Source organism: Mchenga conophoros, linkage group LG12 (assembly GCF_057382185.1).
Source record: "Mchenga conophoros isolate Kocher_MC1m ecotype Shallow Benthic linkage group LG12, M_conophoros_male_GT1.1, whole genome shotgun sequence".
Lineage (NCBI taxonomy): Eukaryota > Metazoa > Chordata > Actinopteri > Cichliformes > Cichlidae > Mchenga > Mchenga conophoros.
Genome location: NC_140537.1, coordinates 6,132,371 through 6,154,589, shown reverse-complemented (window position 1 = coordinate 6,154,589; position 22,219 = coordinate 6,132,371). Strand labels below are relative to the sequence as shown.

At 39.5% G+C, this 22,219-nt stretch overlaps 1 protein-coding gene across 1 annotated transcript; it reads right to left on the bottom strand.

The window, feature by feature from the left end:
• Positions 1-106: 106 nt before the first annotated feature.
• cds2 (CDP-diacylglycerol synthase (phosphatidate cytidylyltransferase) 2) lies at positions 107-21,985 on the bottom strand. Its single transcript, XM_085293471.1, has 13 exons — positions 21,766-21,985; positions 16,011-16,153; positions 14,896-14,992; positions 14,088-14,185; positions 11,860-11,999; positions 10,450-10,508; positions 9,272-9,354; positions 9,071-9,158; positions 8,831-8,899; positions 7,860-8,012; positions 7,468-7,587; positions 7,114-7,217; positions 107-3,764 (listed from the first exon to the last, which is right to left on the bottom strand). Exons 1-13 carry the CDS (start codon positions 21,835-21,837, stop codon positions 3,626-3,628), a joined length of 1,365 nt encoding a protein of 454 aa, XP_085149597.1. The 5' UTR covers positions 21,838-21,985; the 3' UTR covers positions 107-3,625.
• Between the last annotated feature and the right edge of the window lie 234 nt (positions 21,986-22,219).

Here is a 22,219-nt window from a genome sequence, read left to right as displayed (position 1 = left end):
TTAATGATGGAGTAACTATTACACAGCTGGGTGTAAGGAAGTCAACTAAATGCAACTAAATGGGGAAGAAACCTAAGAAGGAAGAAACCAGTCACGCAGTAACCACTTTTTTTTTTTTTTTTAAATACCTTTTAATTTTCTCTGAAACAAGACAAAGCACATTTCCGCATCAAAAAGAGTACAGCTTTTCTCTAGACAATGTACAACGCAACACAAACCATTGCACATTTGAATAATTATATAGTGAAATCATATAGCTGTATAATAACTTCAAACCACAAAATATAACACAAGGCAGGAGGGGAGTCTACACAGCATGTGGGACAGACACATCTCTCCCATACATTCCTTTTTTTTTTTAATTTCAAAGAGACTCCTGACTGAGCAGGATGCAAAAAAGCAAAGTGGCACTGTCTTGATAAAAGTAGCACAGAGGCGTATCCAACTGTAGGTGCCCGAAAACAGGGGAAGAAGGAAAAAAAAACAACAACAAAAATCAGGTTTCTCTCTGAAAGTGGCATGATTATCTCTTAAAAATGACCTGCTTGTGAGCAAATCTCAACTTCAGGGGTTACTGGAATGTATCAAGCAGCAGTCAGAAAGGGTCAAACCCATCCACCCAGCACAGGAGCTCCAGCTCTCTCTAGTGGCCGTCTGCAACACCAGGCAGTGAAATGGCAGTACAGAGCTGCAGGCTTAAAAACTGTCGAAGGACAACGAGACAGTGAGGCTCAAAAAAACAAACAAAAAAACCCAACAAAAATCACAAGATATCTATTTCTGCTGAGACACTAGCTACCTGGAACCTACTAGAATGAGTTTCCACACTGATTCAAGTCACACTCCACGCAGAAGTGAACATACAATGGCTATCAGGGAAAAGGTTAAATAAAAACACCCAAATGTACTAATAAAGCCACAGCAAGAAAACACCTTTCTGTCATCTCTGCACTTTTTCCTATATGGCAATAATAATAATAATACTTTCAATATTACTCTAAGAAAAATACTAAAGAACACTCAAAATAGTCTTCCTAAACAGCCTCTTAATAAATGTATAATATAGTAAACTTTCAAAACGGTTTGCTTAAATAAAACATCTTCAGAAAGACGGAGTAGCTGGATGCAGCACAGAAATCATGAATGGAATGACACAACACAAAGCCATGCCTGGGTTTACACAACGGCTCCTATGGTAAAAAAGGGGGACCCTTTTATAAATTGATTGCCGCAATCTAGATCTGGGTAGCAATAAAGTGCATTGCTTAAAAATATAACTTTTTCTTGGGGGGGGGGGGGGGGGTATCAGTTCAGAGGAAATTTAAGGTGAAATAAAGCAGTCGTTTACTGTATCAGCTGATTTGTATGGCTAGCATAGAGACATGCTGTCACACAGACAACATAAATATATATTTATATATAAATAATATAAATAGTATGCGTTTCTTACTCTCCATGATCATATCCCTGCTACACTGACTACTGCATGAATGTTCATATTGCTGTTTTGTCCTATGAGTAGACATGAAACAAAACAATGAATGTGTGCAAACACCATCCAAGTCTTTTGTCTACAAGGCTTCTCACCTGAACAATCACCGGTAATCTGAGTGGATTAATTTTCCATCTGTCTGTGAACTTTAATAACCCAGCACAGTGGAAAAAGTGGAAAAGACGAGGATGAAACAGCCAGACAATTCCCACAAATGCATCTTAGCAGCGTATCGCTGACTCAAAGGCCCACTTTATTCCACCAAAATCTGTCTGCAGATTATGAAATGATCAAGAGCATGAGTCCGTGTGTGGCAGGTTTAATAAAAACAATGTGGTGGTCCTTAAACATCCCCAGATTGTGTGTGAAATCAGAAAAGCAGCCAGCTTTAATGAAGTCCCAGCTTTTATATTTTATCGTTAAATCCAACACACACACACACACACACACACACACACACACACACACACACACACACACACACACACACACACACACACACACACACACACACACACACACACACACACACACACACACACACACACACACACGAAAGTGGCAAAAATAAAAAAATTTTTAAAAAAGCCGCCACTGGAAAAGGGAATGAACTGCAATACGTACACAATAACGGATTGTATTGGCCAAAGTTTCACCCAATGAGACGGCAACAGGCCACAAATAAATCAAGTTGATCAGTCAGTATCGATATGCCGTTTGTGCTGCGCTCAAGCGGTGAAAAACAGTGACATCACAGCACGCACAAGCAGCTGGTGGCAGTGTAGAAACCCTAACTGTGGCACTGTTACACATTCCAGCTGTCAGAGGGAGTAGCCATAATGCAACGATCCCTCTGTACCTTACAGTCAACAAGCAACAGACCACAAAAATAAAAACAAACAAACATGTAAAACAAACGTAGCCAGCTCTATTTGTGACATCATTTCTGCTGAACAGCAACAAGATGATAATGTAGCTTTTATGCTCCGTAAACACAAAACCACCAATAGTTGAACTCAAAGACTTGATGGACCTAAAGTGGACCTGTCCTCCCTCCCTCACTCACATACATACATTAATAACCATGGCTAACCTTTCAAACATGAGGTCAGTGCATGTGCAATCTCTGGGAGTTGTCTGGCTTTAGAAAGCTTCCCCCCCATTCTTGGCTCAGTGTGATATAAAGTCTGTTTATGCGCAGCAGCCAATCAGAACAAAGTTTAAAAAGGAAGGAAGCTGAAACAACTCGTTTCCGAAGATGAACTGAGGAGCTGCAGCAAGGCCTGGGGTAGGATATATAAGGAATTGTGAATCACATAAAGCTACCATCCAAGAGCTGGAACAAAGCATTAGAGGTCCCCTTCAAGTCTAATTTAGTCATTCACCTTTGATTTCGGCACAATAACGTCTTAAAGATTTGGCCAAGCATGAGAGGCTTTGATGAATGGCAGAAAAAAACAAAGACAAAAAATGTACATGGCAGATGGCGATGGTGAATTTAGCCTGACTTTAAAAAAAAAAAAAGAAAGAAAGAAAAAAAGACAACATTAAGATATAATAGAACCATACCAAATATAAAAACATCCATTTATAAATAGAAAAACTCACAATAAAGAAAATTACCCTTAAATTAGAGGGAGGGTGCAGTAGAGTAAGAATACAGTGAGTAACAGCGCTGAGAGCAGTGCATTGAAATAATAAAAAAAGAACAATAAAATATCGACACACATTAATAATAAGGTATATATAGAGGATATTGTGTGTACAGGTAGAAATGTACAGCAAACCAACATTTTGTTTAACAGTGTAACTAGATAGAGGTTGATGGTAATGGAAATGTGTAAAAGTACAGTAATTCACAAACTCAACCTGAAAACACTGGTGTCAGAAACATGATTCACAGACTGTAGGAACACAGACAAGCATGACTCCCACACCCACATGAAATGGAATGACCCAAGGCTGTCGATTTTGTGGTTTTCGGTTTGTTTTTCTTGGATGTGTTCTCGCTCACGCAAAAGCACTGAGTCTTCCCAGAGCTCCAGGGGTGCGCGGGGCTCCCTGGGTGCCGCTGCCCTCCTTTCCCGTCTCTCCCCTCCTCTTAGGGCGAGCAAGCTGTGGTTGTTGGCGGCTCTAAGCTGCGGCGGCCTCCTCCAGCGCTGGCAGCAGGTCTTTCTCGGTCAGGTGAGCCTTCAGGGAATTGAAGATGTAGAGCTGCTGATCCGGACGGAGGGCCAAGAGCTGCTGGATCACCTTGGTGGGGTTAGGGCCCCTGAAAGAAGGTGGAGAAATGCTTAGGCACAAATGTACTTAAAGTTTTATCCAGAAACCACTGCCTTTAAAAATAATTTCTAAGAAAAAAAAAGGTGGGGACACAACTTATAAGACTTATTTTAAATGCAGTACAGAGTGCGGACAGAAAAGCAGGTTTGGTGTAGGGAGGGAGTGGGTTGACTCAAAGCCTGGCCTCTGCAGTGTACTTTGGCTTATGGGTCATCTGCTCAACCAGTGGAAATACAGTGAGTTGGTTGATTAGTAACATGTTGATTCGAGACACGATGAGTCTTTCAGAAACTTGCAAAGAAACCACTAAACATACAATTATAGACCAACTAGCATATGACACTTATCTTTTATCAAGTATGACTTTTTTTAATTGTTCTGCAAAGATATTAAGGTTAACAGACAAATGAAAAAGTGTACATTTAAAGTAGTGATCACCCAATTTTTCTTTACCATGTTTATATGTAACAGGAGACTTATTCTATTCTGTACATACAGTAACAGGATATAAACAGTACAGTATGAAAACTGCACAGACCTATTGATTCATGTCAGGTGATGCAATGTGTTATGATCCATGCTCACTGTGTGATTTTTGGTTTGCCTCAGGATTTGTGTGGGTGTATGTGCAGAGAGTGCAGGGATGGAGTCTGCTGATTGGTTCAAGTCTCTGAACTGGACGCCATGATGGACACGACCACCTTAGAGTGTTTTCACACCTGTAGTTCTTTCTTTCTTTTTGTAAACTTGTCGTTTATTTTTTTCTTTTATTGTCTAGTTTGTTTTCACACAGAAAAATTTAACTGTGTTTAGCGAACCAAAACGTGTCCTACAAATCAGCTGAAAATGTTCAGTCTGCTCATAGGTCAGGTGTCTGGGGCAGGAGAAACAAAAGTAAATACAGCAAGAGGGTAGGGCTGTTCGAGATAACGATATGACGATATAAAAACGTCTATGTTTCATTTCACGCTATCGTTTGTTTCGTGGTGTCGCAAAATAAACTGTTTACAGCAATATTTTCTCATCGTTTTGATGGTCACTGTAGTGGCTATATTAATTTATTAAAGTTCTCTCTTTCTCTTATATTTAATATAACCACACTAAGGATGGACAAGCGCCTGTTTTTATGTGTTGTCAATAGCAACAACGACAGTAAAACCATCGCGTGTCCGCTTGTTTATTTTCCACATTAACCTTTCACAATAAAGCTCAAGATCCTGTTGAGACTTTTCAAAATAAACAGAATCACATGAAAAAGTATGCACTGAGAACTGAGAATCAGTGGCATTTAAAAGTTGAGCCTGAGGCTTTGAAAACTTCCGTATCTGTCATGCAAATAGTTTTACTAAATACTGATTATACACTGTAAATTAGAGCTGGGCGATAGAACGATAACGATATGTATCGCGATATAACTTTTACTCGATAGAGAAATTAAGCTATCGCGATAGACCTCGCCGCTCTTGTCCTCTTAAAAAAATAAAAAATAAAAAAATAAAAAATAAAAAAGGTCAGCCAATCCAAACTAAGTAGCGCAGAGCCGAACCAATCACAGCCGCAGCGTCACATCGCGTGACTTGTTACGTACAGCACAAGTGCCAAGCCGCACGTGTGTTTGTTTGGGAAGCAGGCAGCGGGTAATGGAGCCAGCGCGTAATGGAGGAAATGAGTGTGCCGACTAGAAAAATCAACCGAGCGTGACCGAAGAGAAAACAGATGATGGTTCCAACGCCGGAGAGATTGTCGAACGGAAGAGCCATAGAAGTTCCGTAGTGTGAAGGTATTTCGGCTATTTCAAGTCTGACAAAAAACAGAGTAGCATGCACTGTAAATTGTGCCGAAAGCAAGTCTGGAAATACAATAAACTGGTGCATGCGTCACACTGTGCGCCACGTTATTGTTTCGGTGAAATGAATTTCTACAATACTGTTAATTCTACTCTCTGCAGTGTTTAAATGCTTACATATACACACAGTTACTGTCCGTCCACACACACGACTCTGTTCTGCTTCTATGCCCCAGCTTTGTTTACTTTTTCCCACCGAGGCTTCTAGACTTCTGATTGGCCAACATTTCTGCACGGTTAGGAATCTAGTGCCACCTGCTGCTTTGGCATGTTCATAGCAGCGTTTTTCTTCATTTCTGCCTTTATGTGTGGACGGGATTATTTTTTAAAACGAAAACGGAAAATCTCCGTTTTCAAAAATACCCGTGTACGTGTGGACGTAGCCTCAGTCTCTGACTGGAAGCGCTAATTCGTCATTCGGCTTTTGTCAGACTAAAGTAACTGTTAAAACTGTTTGAAAAGCTCAGCTATACAACAAGGAGAGATTGAGAATTTCCTTTTAGTTCTCAGTTTATTTGATATTGACAAAAGTTAGTCAGTTTTGTCTGTTCTTCTGTAAAACAAACTAAGATTTATTTTTAGAATTAATATTTTGTTTCTAAGTGGAATTGACAATTTAGTCTGTTTCGTTTGTTCTATTTTGAAACTTAAACGCTTTAGCGGCTGCCTTTTGTGTAGTTTGCAATATTTGCCTTTATTTATCTGAAAAAGTCTCATGTTCCTTAAGTACATCTACCCTGTTGAACTTATTATGGGAAATAAATATTTAAATAAAAACAAGCTGCTGATTATTTCACATTTTACTTGTGAGCAACGGCACATTTAAATCTTACAAATATAGTTATTTGGCTTATATCGTGATAGATATCGTTATCGCCTGAAATTAAAAAAACATATCGTGATATGAAAAAATCTCATATCGCCCAGCTCTACTGTAAATACTGAGCACCTTATTGGAGATTAGTAGGAGTGAGAAGCGCTTCGTGTGAATGCGTTTGTCTTGTATTTTTAAAAGCTAAGAGTAGCAAGTTATTGTTTGCTGTTAAACATAGAGAGCTAACTGCACATTACTGCTAAATAAGCCCACCTTAACTAATGTTAGCAGTCACTAAGACCACTGATTCTCCTCATATCACAGATAAATTCATCATTTCTCCTGATCTTCTGTTCCTGGTCTACTTATTAGCCCAATAGGCTATTAAATGTAAGGCTGTGGTCCATGTCTGCAACGTTCACCATATCCACAAAAGTTGAAACTGACAAATCAAGATTTGCAATTTCTCCTGGATGTGCCTTATTCAACCTCACTTCACAGAAACCATCCCTTCAGTCTTTGCAGACGGTGAACATCAGCTTACACTGAACTACTAGGTTTTATTACAAGCTTTAACACTGCTTAAGCAACATAAAGAGCATGTAAAGGACAAAGACTGACAACAAGCAAGATGAAATACATTATATTATATTTTAAACTTCATAAATATATGCTTACCTAATGAAGCTAGCAATGTAGACATTAACAAATGTGGCCATGAGGTACTGGCAGTCAAATCTGTCCATAATGCCTCCGTGACCTGGGATGGTGTTTGCAAAATCCTGAAAGATGACATACAAGCTTAAAGCTACAAAAGACATGACATTCTGTGCGTGTGTGCGTTTTTAAAAGCCTTGCTTATATGCTCTGTATCTCTTTCAGAGCCTACTCCGTGGTAGGTTCTTTCTCTTTTCCAAAAATGGCCCAGAACAAAGTGTCACAATGGCTTAAGAAACACAAACACTGCTTGATAATCATAGGCCACATCCAACTTATGTGTGGTGAATAGTTTCTGTTGGTCCACATCCATACCTTGATTTTGAAAGCTCTCTTGAAGCCGCTAGCAAAGAAGCCACCAAAGGGTCCCACGATGGAGGCAAAGGAGGAGAGGGCAATGCTGTGGATCTGGAATGGATACAGGCGCACTGTGGTCTGTGGAAACATAGGACACGTTACATCCAATCTTGTTGAAACTCACAACTTGGGCCTGACAGTTTTAATAAGATATTGCCTTGTGTTTGCTCTAGGTGGGTATAAAACTTTGTATACTGTGTTTCAAGCTGTAACAGGCTGTAAGGTTTCCTTTAGCGCTGTTCAATAAAATTCTACAAGCTCTGCATACTTTTAATGTGTTGGTGAGAGGACTGTAAGAAGCCTAAATACTGGCACAGGATGAACCGCAACAAATAGCCACTGAATCTTACCCATCCGGTGACAGACTCCAGCATACTGGGGAGGAAGTAGTCCTGGAGCTGAAACAGCTCTGATGGCTCACAATCCACCTGGAAGCTGTTGGAGTCGTTGTTGAACTCCACCGGACACACAAAGTAGCGATAGCCAGCCATGACGTAGGAGAGCTGTGAAGAGAGCAAAGTTATGCTTCAATCGTGTCACTTGTCACCAACTAACTGGACAGAGATCAGAACTGACTGCTTTCCTGTGTTCTCGGCCCAGCCAGTCAGCCTTCCCACATGACCAATTACAAAGGAGTTTGTGCATGCATGTGCACAGTGCCGGCACCAGTAACGCATTAATGTGTCATTAGTATGGAAACTAGACGCTGTGACTGGAGACAACAACAGCTACAGCAAACCCAGTATAAAACTACACTTAATACACCCTCACCCAGCTGAACATGGGCATTTTAAAAAAGCTACCAAAGCCAAAGAGGCTAAAGCTAAAGATATCCAGAGCTCAGAGCAATCAACCTCAGCGTGAGTCTCAGCCACAAACATTTGTGATGAGTGCATGTTTAACTAAGTTGAGACAAACACATTGTGTTTGAAATGATTTGCTTCAGAGCTCATTACGCCCCGGAAATATGACACATACAGAAACTGAAGTGATGAACAATGATCCCCTCGAGGCCTACAGGTAAACGATGGGGTGGCAGCAGGGTTAGAACCGCAGACACCCACACAAGGAAGCAGTCGCAATGATGTTAGAGTGAGAGCTGAGAAGATGCAGCTTAAACAGGCATCTAAATCAGGAAGGTGCGGCTGGTATATGACATGAGGAGAGTGAGTTTTTCTGCCCTACACAGCTGATTTTACTCCATTTAACCATAATTCATTGTGAGATAAATACCACTTTGCATATTCAAGCAGCTCCTACAGAATGCTACACCGCTAAGAGCTAAAAGGAAAAAAATAAATAAATAAAATTCACATCCTACCATGATTCCAAAAACTATGGTGGAGAAGAATCCACCGATGAAGCCCTCCCAAGTCTTCTTAGGCGACAGCTGCAACAGCCAGTATCAAAGAAATCATACACCACCATACAGAGCACAACAGCCTTTAGGTGATTTGCTACATGCATCAATAATTCACAATAAACATTATATTAAAAACATTAAACATTTATGTATTTGCATTCCATGTTTAAGCAGCTTCAAACGTTCAAAATAACCAACCTTGATAAGAGGGGTTCGCCCAAAGAAGAAACCAAACATGTAGGCCATGATGTCATTACAGATCACACAAGAAATGGGCACAATGAACCTGATCACACAAAGAACAGTTTACATGGCAGGTGTATGGATATTTGCATTAAGGTGCAAAATAACTGAATTTTAATTAGATTTAGAGAATTGGATAAGGAGCCTTTAACGTACCAGATCATTCCCTCAAACAGGTTGTGAATGATGAGGTGAGACTGGGTCACAACAATCAGGAGAGTCACATGGGTCCAACCAAACTGTGCAGACGGGCACAAGATCAATGACGTGTAGTTAAATTCATACATTTTTGGACAATGACACAGGCTCTGTAAATTTTGTTTATAATCAGTGTCACGCAGAAGAGTTTTATCTGTATTGATTGTTTAACTAGCGTTTCTCACTTGTTAGTCTATAAGAGCATAACAGGGTACAAATATTTGTTATGTTTTAACCTTGTTGTGAAGCACTTTGTTTTAAATGTGCTATATAAATACAGTTGTATTGTATTGTATTAGTACCTGCTGGTCATGTTTTAGATGGTTTTTACAAGCCTTTGTGTTACCAAAAAAAAAAAAAAAAAAAAAAAAAAAAAAAAAACTGTTACTGTGTTTCCATTCGGGTGTTTTTCTTAAGACCACTAGTGTTTCAACATAAACCTGCCCCACTGTAAACACACAGCTGTAAACACACAGCTGGATCCTTTTACTTTGGTACATCGACAACATTATTTCAACTATGGCTGCCCGTCCCTGAGCCTGGTTCTTCTTTCTGGTTCTTCCTGTTAAAAGGGAGTTTTTCCTTCCCACTGTCACCAAAAAAGACTGTTGGATTTTCCTCTGTATGTATTATTGGAGGGTCTACCTTACAATATAGAGCGCCTTGAGGCGACTGTTGTTGTGGTAAAACTGAACTGAATTGAACTGTGACAAAGACGTATTCAAGATATATGTTGCACTGATTGTTGAGGAAGTCTTTTTTTTTTTTTAACATAATTCAATATTTTTATTGATTCAACTGTAACTACAGCTATTCTTTCATTAGCTTAGATTAAGCAGGTCTGGAGATGATTCTACATGTTGGATTTGGCCTCCACAAAATGGAGGTCAAAGTTGCTCTCAATGCAAAGGAAACAACATTTCATAACCTGCCAACAGTAAAACAAATCTGACAGAAATAGCAGGCACATTAGGTATGGCCAAATCAAAGTGGAATGTACTAGTGGGGGGTTTTTTCTGCAGGATCCGTCTCTGACCCAATTTCCCTTTTACTTGAGGGTTTATATTTTAGCTAGCCTCATGAATAAGCCAGTAGCCTTGAGGCAGGATGCACGGAGTATGCAGGGCAGCACTTACCATGTAAAACTGAAGGCGGTAATGTTTCTTCACCAAACTCAGCACAAACATACAGAAACCTGCAACAACAGGACGACTTATTAAGACACACAGACCAACAGCATCTGTAAAGAGGAGGAAACCTCCTTAAGGTCATCTTTGGTCAAACTGATTCAATCTAGCTTGACTTATTTCACAGCATGCCTACTTTAGGATGCAGTGAATATTTTTCTTTTACGTGACTGAGGAAACGAGAGGATGTTGTAAAGCAAAGAATATCTGAGAAAATGTGGCCTGAACGGAAGTTGACTCAGACATACTGACGCTGTTGGTTTCCTGGACTCTTCAGACTGACAGTAAAGCTTCTTCAAGCAAGACATTAAGATGTACAGGATGACAAAACTCTGCATTAAATGTCACTTCAAATCACGAGCTTCAGAGCATTTGTGCTCAAAGTCATAACGGGCCATTCAATTGCACCTTAAATCTAGTAGGTAAGACAGTCTGGGTGCTTCCTTCCTCCCCACATCCTGTTTGGCATCAGCAAGAAGCTATAGTAGTAATGTATTACTAACTGACAAAGAAGTACAGGAAGTGGAACATCTAAAGTTAGCATAGTAACTGAAACAATAAGCTTTGAACTAACCAACATATAAAACCTTGAGACTCATTTTTCCATCAAAGCATGCCTGTGTGCTTCCACCAATCAGTCAAGTCCTAGTTTACATCACTTGAAACTCAAATAACATAACTGAATAATATGATATGTATTAATATATAAATTCACTGGTTATAACCAAAAATACCAAATTTGAAGAAACAACCTTGAGAGATATCTGAAATAGAATTACCACACACACACACACACACAGACACACACACACACACACACACACACACGATGTAGCATTCTAAATATGTACACAGCTTATTGCAACTCAGATTCCTCTTTCATCTCTAATGTATTTATCAAATGCAGTATTCATAACTGTTTTTATTCTATTTTTAAAATGAGCATTTTTTCTATTTATATATGTGGGTTTTTCTGTTCGGCATCTGTTGGTGATAGTAAAGGAACAATTTCATTGTACAGGGAAACATTTTTCTTTACTGTGCATACAACAATAAAACTTTGAACAGTTGAATGACTCATGGAAATATTACTGATTGTAAATGTATTTTGTTGAGTCAGACTGACCAATCACTGACATCTCTTAAAAGAAATTTGACACTTCTGGTTGCTATGACAATGTAAACTGCATCTAATGTCTGTTTATTGATTGTGCACTTATCTCATGTTCAGCAGTTTGTTTTAGTGTAATAAACATTTATTATAAGTCATTACTGAATAACTTGGAAGAATGTTTGTTGTGGGCAGCTGGCATGATGATGTTAACACAGAATCTACAGCAGGACTTTGTGTCTTTCTACCTGTGAGGTAGAGCGCGAAGGAGATGAAGCGGTGGTATTTGCTGAGGATGCGAAGGGGTTCCTCCCTCTGAACCAGTGTGAAGAAATAATCTGTCACGGTCTCACCATAGAAGAAGTAGTTCACACACAGCAGGAAGTACCTGTAATTCAAAGGGTTAGAGTAAATGTACGCAGCTGATGGTGTTGTCACAGCAGCTAATCAGACTCTGAATTCAATATGCCAGCGGGGGGAAAAACACAAATACAAATAAATCAACAAGGCTGACTAACTTCTCTTCATGAAAACTGCAGACAGCTAAAAGTTTACACCTGTACATGGAGAACAGTGTTCCAAGGAGTTTGAGTTTCCTGGCATAGTGAATATCAGGATTACACTACACTATAAACCACTACTGCTACAAATCAAACAGCACTGATGATTCATTGTAATTCTGCTATAATATACAGTGGGGCAAAAAAGTATTTAGTCAGCCACCGATTGTGCAAGTTCCCCCACTTAAAATGATGACAGAGGTCAGTAATTTGCACCAGAGGTACACTTCAACTGTGAGAGACAGAATGTGAAAAAAAAAAATCCATGAATTCACATGGTAGGATTTGTAAAGAATTTATTCGTAAATTAGGGTGGAAAATAAGTATTTGGTCACCTCAAACAAGGAAAATCTCTGGCTCTCACAGACCTGTAACGTCTTCTGTAAGAAGCTTTTCTGTCCCCCACTCGTTACCTGTATGAATGGCACCTGTTTGAACTCATCATCTCTATAAAAGACACCTGTCCACAGCCTCAAACAGTCAGACTCCAAACTCCGCCATGGCCAAGACCAAAGAGCTTTCGAAGGACACCAGGAAAAGTATTGTAGACCTGCACCAGACTGGGAAGAGTGAATCTACAATAGGCAAGCAGCTTGGTGTGAAAAAAATCAACTGTGGGAGCAATCATCAGAAAATGGAAGACATACAAGACCACTGATAATCTCCCTCGATCTGGGGCTCCACGCAAGATCTCATCCCGTGGGGTCAAAATGATCATGAGAACGGTGAGCAAAGATCCCAGAACCACACGGGGGGACCTGGTGAATGACCTGCAGAGAGCTGGGACCAAAGTAACAAAGGTCACCATCAGTAACACACTACAACGGCAGGGAATCAAATCCCGCAGTGCCAGACGTGTTCCGCTGCTGAAGCCAGTGCATGTCCAGGCCCGTCTGAAGTTTGCCAGAGAGCACATGGATGATACAGCAGAGGATTGGGAGAATGTCATGTGGTCAGATGAAACCAAAGTAGAACTTTTTGGTATAAACTCAACTCGTCGTGTTTGGAAGAAGAAGAATACTGAGTTGCATTCCAAGAACACCATACCTACTGTGAAGCATGGGGGTGGAAACATCATGCTATGGGGCTGTTTTTCTGCCAAGGGGACAGGACGACTGATCCGTGTTAAGGACAGAATGAATGGGGCCATGTATCGTGAGATTTTGAGCCAAAACCTCCTTCCATCAGTGAGAACTTTGAAGATGGAACGAGGCTGGGTCTTCCAACATGACAATGATCCAAAACACACCGCCCGGGCAACAAAGGAGTGGCTCCGTAAGAAGCATTTGAAAGTCCTGCAGTGGCCTAGCCAGTCTCCAGACCTCAACCCCATAGAAAATCTGTGGCGGGAGTTGAAAGTCCGTGTTGCTCGGCGACAGCCCCAAAACATCACTGCTCTCGAGAAGATCTGCATGGAGGAATGGGCCAAAATACCAGCTACTGTGTGTGTGCAAACCTGGTAAAGACCTATAGTAAACGTTTGACCTCTGTTATTGCCAACAAAGGTTATGTTACAAAGTATTGAGTTGTATTTTTGTTATTGACCAAATACTTATTTTTCACCCTGATTTACGAATAAATTCTTTACAAATCCTACCATGTGGATTCATGGATTTTTTTTTCCACATTCTGTCTCTCACAGTTGAAGTGTACCTCTGGTGCAAATTACTGACCTCTGTCGTCATTTTAGGTGGGGGAACTTACACAATCGGTGGCTGACTAAATACTTTTTTGCCCCACTGTATAATCTTTAAGATACTGCTAATTTAAAATGGGTTGATAACAAACCTCAGGACATCTGTAACGAAGTAAAAACATGAGACAATACAATAAGAAAGAAGCCAACATGGACATTTGCTTTTAATATCCCATTCTTTGTCTTGCCAAGTGAACACTGTGTGTGTCTGTGTCCTCACCAGCTCAATGTCCTGAACCACGGCAGGTCGTAGGAGTGGTACACACTGTAACCAATGGTAATGATTTCCTGGAAGCATTTTATCTGGACACAGAGGACCTGCGTAGATAAAACACTGTGTCAGCAGCACAAAGGCAAAATATTGATAGGACAAACCAGAACGGGCTTTTGGGGTGACAGAAAACATGGCAAGATCAGTCAAAGTACAGTAGAAGATACCGGTTACTTTATCTGACAGAAATGGATGAATATTCCACAGTCCAATAGTCTGAATGTATTGATGAGCAACACTGTGGATCACACTTGTGTAAATAAGACCACAATAAACAAAACTAGTTAATAAAGATCATTATTACAACACTGCTGATTCTCCACTGGCTCTGTTAAACCTCTTTGCAGGGCACCAAATACTCTGTGCAGGAAAAACCCTGAGCACAACTCAGTGTGTGTGACACAGTATGGTGTCCTACTGACACAAAATGGCTGACAGGCCTATTTTCAGGGTATTCCCTGATGACGGAGCCAACTATCCTGCAAATGATTAGAGAAACTGGATCCTCTTTAATCCACAATACTATGATTTTAATTTTCTTTAAAAAATAAACTGACTGCGCTGCTTAGAGTAGCTCTGAACATTAACACGTCTTCTATATATACTCAGTGAGAAAAAGTCTGATTCGTAACACGATTCATCTTAACTGAAATAATTTTGTATCAAAAAGCTTAATTTGTCTCAAATCACAAACGATGGCTCTAAAAGTGGAATGACAAGTCAAGTCAAGCAGGACAAATCAGTAGTTTGTACTCACAATCATCATAAGCACCATGGGGCCCAAGTAGATGATGAAGAAGAAGAAGGAGATCATGGCTAGTGTTAGGATGCCTCGCACCCACCAGTTCTTCCATCTGAAGAAAAGACATAAACATGACACTGGCAAAATGACAATACAAAAAAATTAAAAAAGCAACAAGCGAGTTGTATTTTAAACGTAAGCACAACTGAAAGAGCCTGGGCCAAAACTTTTACTTATATTATGTTATCAAAAAGGCCAAAATCATTCAAATATGTGACGAGGAATTCCTTTGTATGAATCATGACACCTCCACGGTGGCAACGCGGCTTGGCATCCACACGTACCCGGGTATTTTTGAAAACGCAGATTTTTCTATGCATTTGCACCTTTCGTCCACACGTAAATGGCGTTTTCGGTCACTGAAAACAGAGATTTTTAAAAACTCCTGCCAGGGTGGAGATTTTCAAAAACTCCATTGTTGCATTTACGTTTGGACGAGGAAAACAGAGAAAACGCAGCGTCAAAGGTGTGCGCCTTTTTCACGTCACACGTTATCGTTTCGGTGAAATGGATTTCTACAATAGCGGACTTAGACAATACTGTTAACTTTACTCTCTGCAATGTTTAAATGCTTACATATACAACACAGTTACTGTCCCTCCACACATAGAAGCAGAACTGAGTTCTATGCGCCATCTTTGTTTACTCTTTCCCACCCAGGCTTCTAGACTTTTGATTGGCCAACATTTCTACACGGATAGAAATATATCGCTAACTGTTGCTTTGGCATGTTCCTAGCAGCCTGGACGGGATTTTAAAAAAATAAATTAAAAATTAAAAAAAATTAAAAAATTAAAAAAAACGGAAAATCTCCATTTTCAAAAATACCCGTGTACGTGTGGACGTAGCCTTACATGCAGTCCAGAAAAAACCCGGGGTTCTTGTTTAGGTAGGTGGGTTTAAAATGAGCGCATAGCAACTCACAGTACACAGACAATGGGGGTGTTCGATATCAATAAACAAGACTGAGCGTGTTCCGGCCCTAGGAAGAGGACGCATCTTTACGTTCATAGCTTTAAAACACACTGCAAACAGCTTGCAGTTTATATTTCCTTTGATACTCAGCATACCTTGAAGAGAGTCCAGACAGCGCCTTATTTAAAACCTCAGGGGTGTCGTCAGGAGGGACCGGCACCTCTGGGACACCAGAGTCCACTTTGGACTCACTGTCTGACACCCCCTCTTTTTCTGCCTTCAGTTCATTGTCCGAACCCTGCAAACAGACAAAAACAGAGAAGAACTTGAAGAAATGGAAGATTTGGCTCTGAAAGGGAAGGAAAACAACTATTCTAATATAACCATAACAGAACATTTAGATATGTGCTGTTTAATCATAGATCACGGATGAACTTAGGAGAGTTTACCTTTTCTCTCTGAGCTATCCAGGAATATGATGCATGTCTGTTTTTTTACATATTTACAGGAGCAATGAGCTGGTGCTGTGATCACGCGATAAAATACCTGGGTAAGTAATCTCTTGGTACTTTTTGCCCAACACTCATATGACACATTTGTGACACATGTGACAAAAAAAAAAAAAAAAAAAAAAAAAAAACCAACACCACCTTTACCCAAAATGGTAACATATGCAACTCTAAAAACTCCCCACCCCACAAACACTTTATTACCATTACTGCATGAAAACCAGGCTGGTTAGAACTAACAGCATGTCAACCTGCACAGATGTTTTCAGTTCTGCCAGTTACTCAGGTTGAGGTGAGGTGGTGGTTGTGAAAACACCACACAATTTCAAAATAACAGTGAAGTGGTTCTTCTCCAACAGTTTCAGTAAAAAAAATAAATAAATAAATAAATAAAAAAAACTTTTAAAAAAAAAACTGAATAGGTGAGATGTTTGTTGGCTGCTGGCATCTGTAATATTTTCCATCTTCACACAGCACCAATGTATTATAAAACTATCAAAAATAAACAATTTAAAAACAAAAACAGTGATGCTAGGCTACTGCTTTAGGAGAAAAAGAGCCGCATATGTGTGTGTGTGTGTGTGTGTGTGTCTGTGGTGATAGTGGGTGTGTAACAAATGGACGGATGGAATATGGAGAGGATAATGCTTACTATTACATACTTAATGCAAGAATATTAAGAAGTCTTTATAATAAGACCTTTTTTACTTTTTAAGATCCGTTTAACAAACGAGAAGAGAGGAAAAAACAGCTCCGACGTGTGCAGGCTTACTTTCAAATAAAACATCATGAAAAATATTTGTATGCAATTATGACTTCAGTCCACTTCAGTGTGCTGTCATCTTGTTTTCTCATCAAGCCGCAGGCAGAAATCAACCATCCAGCCCTGAGCATAAAGTAAAATTGCATCAAGTGTCCAAAACTACATGTATCGTGTCTCTCGCTCGTTCGCAAATCCTTAAATACATGTGGACGAATCGCCTGATACGCGCAGATGACATCGCATGCCCACATGGAGTTTTGAGACTAATTTAAAGCTGTCAGCTTCACACAGATCCGCAAATGTAAGCTGCGTTTCAGTCCCAGTGTGAAACAAATATGTACAAATCATTGCTTGTAACACATTTGCAACACTTTGAGACATATTTCCCTCCATATCGAAAGCATACTTTTTGTATGTTCACGTAAGTATCAGAATGGCAGATTTAGCGCCAGATCCCCCGGCTCCGATGTACAGATACCTCTGGCTAATGCTTAGTGTTCCGAGATAAGATAAGATAAGATAAGATAAGATAAGATAAGATAAGATAAGATAAGATAAGATAAGCTTTATTAGTCCCACAGCTGGGAAATGTGTTTCGTTACAGCAAAAGTGCAAAGTTATGTAGCAGAAATTAGAAAACACTGGAATGCAATAAAATAAAATACTATATACAATAGAATAAAATAGAATAATATAAACAATAGTTTGGCTCGTGGCTGGTAACTAGCTTTCTGGTCTGGGTCCATTAGACTCTCTTTCGTCTGCAGTAGCTACCACTATAAACATACTCTTCTTTTTCTCACTCAAACTTCTGCAACAAACTTTGTGCTGCAGATGTTACCGTTTCTCGCTGTAGCGCACACACACACCGCAGAAGCGTAATCCCCTTTCTTTCCCGAGAGAGATGGATGGATGGATACTAAATGTCCGTTAGTGAGTTATTGTGCAAGAGGAGAAATACAAAGCAACAGAGCAATGTTTTCTGAGAAGTGGTTTAGAGCGAACAACAAATTTTGCTCAGGGTGCGTCTGTGTGGAAAAAAAGCAGGAAAAAAAAAAAAAAAGCATCGGCTTCATCTGAGATGAACATATTATGATTAATGGACTGTCAGTGTACAGTCGTGTGTGGGAGGCTAAACACTGCTCCAAATCATCTCCATCCATATTGTTGATTTCTCAAAACCATCTGTTTGCTAATGAAGGCCTGCCTACAACACTGACTGATCTTTATCCCCCCATAGCGGCAATGCTAAAAAATATGGATGGTTAGAGCTCCTGTGCCAATAATAGAGAGGGTTTTTTAAGGCAGTTTGTTCTTTCACTTCTCATTCATCCCCTGCTGCCCTCTCTGCTGCTGGTGACCAAATAAGGCTTGGAGTTGACACATCAGATTCACCCAGCAGATGGCTGACGTGGTTTTGTGACGCCCACTTGGTCTCACATTCACAATTTGGCAAATAATCCATACTACAGCTGGATATTTATTAGATTAAAAACAAACAAATAACAATGTGTCTTTAAAAAAAAATCTGCCCGTATACTGGACGTTTACATCACCAAATATTATATTAGTCGGGCTCCGGCTTTAATACATAATAATACTTCTTGTTAGGCATGCATCACTCAAATATTGATATCAGTCCAATATGAACTAGCATGATGAGACGTTTGGTTACATGTTGGTGAGATGTTCTATTTAATTCAGTTTCACTTTGTTCTACATTTACTTAGCCACACAGACAAGATATAGATACCTTAGCGTAAAGTCTGCCAAAACAGTGAGGACGAGACATGAACAATATCAGGCTCAAAACACGGATTTGGTAACTTTATAAAAGAAAATGCAGCAAATAAATATATCTTAGAATATAAATTGACTAAATCTGAATGATCAGTTAAAAGATAAATGAAAACAGGACCAAAATAAAAAGTATTAAAAATGTATTCAGCGAATTTATCTTCTCTAGTCTAACTTCAGCACTGTGTGATATTTAAAGTCATAACAGTTTCTCTTTTCCTCATCTCAGTCTAAGTGCACCTCATTTTACTGCTCCTCATACAAGTTACAGTAGTAGTGGAGCATCCAGGAGACAAATGAAGTCAAATAATATTAATGGAGTTGGTTGTAACAGGTTATTAGATGCAATAAATACTTATAAGTAACACTGAAGACACACAGACACACAAGTTAGAGAGCAAGAACGACTTATTTGAGCTTTTTACACTAATATCACACCAGTGCTCCTCTAATTTGATATTCTCCATCTGCCCACGCCCCAGGCCAAGGTCTCTGTATCTGAGTTTGGTAAGTAACCCTACTTTTTCTGTTATTCAAACCAACATATTAACACTAAAAACTTGGTTCAAGATAAACAGTTCCTGTGAGCAAGAACTTCAAGTAGAAAAGTTTCTAATAACAAAACGCTGCTCTGTTAAGTTTGCAAGCTTTTTAAGAGAGATTTAATCCAGAGGTTGAGGATCGCATGTTTCTGTTAATGTTGTGAACAAAATAGTGATTCCCTGATTGGCTGCATCATGTTTGTTACAAGTCAGCCAAATATATATTAAAAAACATTGTATGTTTTATAAGACTTAGAAAATTTAATTAAGTTCCCTTCAAATTATATGAAACAGTCACTAGTGTGCACTGCCACCCAGAAGTCAAAACCCAGGAGACGAATGCAGAAGCACACACAAGAATCCACATACACACAGGCCCATTCTCCTTTTCCTGGTTTCTATGGAGACAATATCCGTCATTCAGGATGCTTGAGTTAAAAATAGACGCTCCTTTCACATAAACACTTCTTCCCTTTTATGCTGTCTTGCACATCTGGGTTTGTTTTTTCTTTAATCTCTAACTGATTAGAAAAGGCTGCTTCTGTCAGCCATAAAAGGCCATTTTTATTTGGATCTTATGGTTTTCGTGCAAAGAGGAAAGCGATTCCTTCACAGGGAGGCAGATACAAAAGTGCAGGCTTGTGATCTAGCTTCACCATGCTGGAAAGTAGCCAAAGTAGACAACTGTGATCAAACAGTTTAACTCTACTGACGTCATCAAGACACTGCAGCTATACCATGAGGTTATGTAACCTAATCAAAGACTGAAGCATTCATGCACTTGTGAACTGAATTTCACTATATTTCAAATTATGCAATCCACCATAAAACTACCTCAACAAAAGTAATTTCATCAGCTAATATAACTGTCTTTAGAGCAACTTTTTCTTTAGTAAATTGCGTGATATTACACAGAGTTACAAATGTTTGTCCACATGTGCGCCTCCACCAAGCTAGACTTTTTCAAATAAACCCTGGTTCTGCTCAGGCAAACTACTGATAAATAGTTAACTGCAAATAATCTGGTTGGGTATTCTGTATTGTCAGTGTCAATTTCTTTTATTTCAGCAGAAGTGGACATAAAATGGATACTTTTGTATCAGAATTGTAGCATTATTATTATTATCGAAAATAATACAAATTATTCACCTGATTGCACAACTGCAAGCTCAAGGTCATGAGGTAGGCTGCTCTTAAACAAGTCATGGCAAAAAAGTAAATAATAAAGAACACGTTAAACCAGTCACAGTGCGCTTCCCTGGAAAATTACATTAGCCTGTGTGGCTCGCTGTGAGGATGTCACTAATGCTTCCACTACTTTCTCCAACTGCTTTCAGCTACTCTCCAATTTTCTGTAATTATCTCGTCCTAGATATCCACACGTCTATCACCACGCCCCTTTCTTCATTCAATGCCACGCATCGTCCATGTTGAACTCATAAATGTTGCTTTTATTTCCCCTCACACTGACTGAAACAGCTTAATAACAGTTTGTTAAGAGAGATTAATTATAATATCGTGCTACCCATCAGTCTACGACGCGAAGCAGTGGTTGTTAATGTAACTACAGCTACTAAACACTTTAGCCTACCAGGGCTCGCGAACATCATCGCTATCGGTCATATCAAACCAAAATTTACAAATATAAATAAATAAATACACAAACAAAATAAAACGTTTAGCTTAACGCTGCTGCTGAACATTTAGCATCGGTGCTAGCTCATAAAGGGCCAACATGGAGACCTTCATCGCTTATTTACCTCTGTGTGCAACGGCGTATGTGGCTAGCTTGCAGCACGCCTTACAAATCTAAGTTTATTATTTTTGGATTTTCTGGTAGACTTCTTAGCATTCAAGAAAAAGCGTCTTCAAATGTATTTAAAGGGTTTTTGTTGGACAAGACCAGCTGCTATACACATCGGCATAACGTAGGTGAAAAGGGCAGCTCCAGAATCGATGAAATTTTAACTTTTGCATTTGGTTTGCTGTTGTTTTCGCAGCGGACGAACACACAGGAAGACGGTGTGTACCACCAGCCAATCAAGTTTAAAATTTGAGTAGTTTGGCGGATGGTTTGTATAGCGTCTTTCAGATGCTTTTAACAGCTTTTACGTTGTAAGATGTGGTTATAAGAGTAAATTGACGACAGCCTTGTAAAACTTAAACATGCCTTATTATTCATTCTAACATGACCTTTCTTAGTCACACCAGTCACAGTGTAATGGGAATTTCAAATCGCTCGGTGGCTAGTTAGCGTCAGGACCGCTAAATGGCAGGACTGAGTCCAAGCTAACGTTACCTTGTCCTCTGACGGCTGCTGCTGAAACGTAGGGTCGCTGTCTTTGGGTCCACGGTGCCTCAGCTCTGCCATCTTAGCGGGTCGTGACCTGACGACAACAGCGAAGGTCCTGCGGCTCCCACAAACAACCTCTTTGTTTTTTGGAGACTGACACCTCCTCTGCTAAGCTCCTAGCTAAATTTCTGCAAACAACACTTTCCACCCAATTCACGATCATTCACTTCCTGTTTTCAAAATAAAACTCCATATTGACTACCCAACATAATGCTAACATGACATTAAAGAATCTTATTTTAGAATAAATATTAATGGTAATATTACAATTCATGCAACATGTAACTCTCTCGGGATTGCTTCAAGAAACTGACCATTTATTATTCTTTATGTTTCTTTCGTCTTTACTGACAGTCTTTAAAAAATATTAACAATAAGATTATAGGAAATACTTGAAACG

Excerpts from the sequence above, each read along its gene's own strand:
- cds2 (XM_085293471.1), bottom strand. The coding sequence starts at position 21,837 with ATGGCAGAGCTGAGGCACCGTGGACCCAAAGACAGCGACCCTACGTTT. Across the intron at positions 12,000-14,087 it reads TGGTTCAGGACATTGAGCTG|GTACTTCCTGCTGTGTGTGA; the intron begins GTGAGGACACAG and ends TTTGAATTACAG. Across the intron at positions 7,218-7,467 it reads AGAGAGCTTTCAAAATCAAG|GATTTTGCAAACACCATCCC; the intron begins GTATGGATGTGG and ends GTCATCTTTCAG.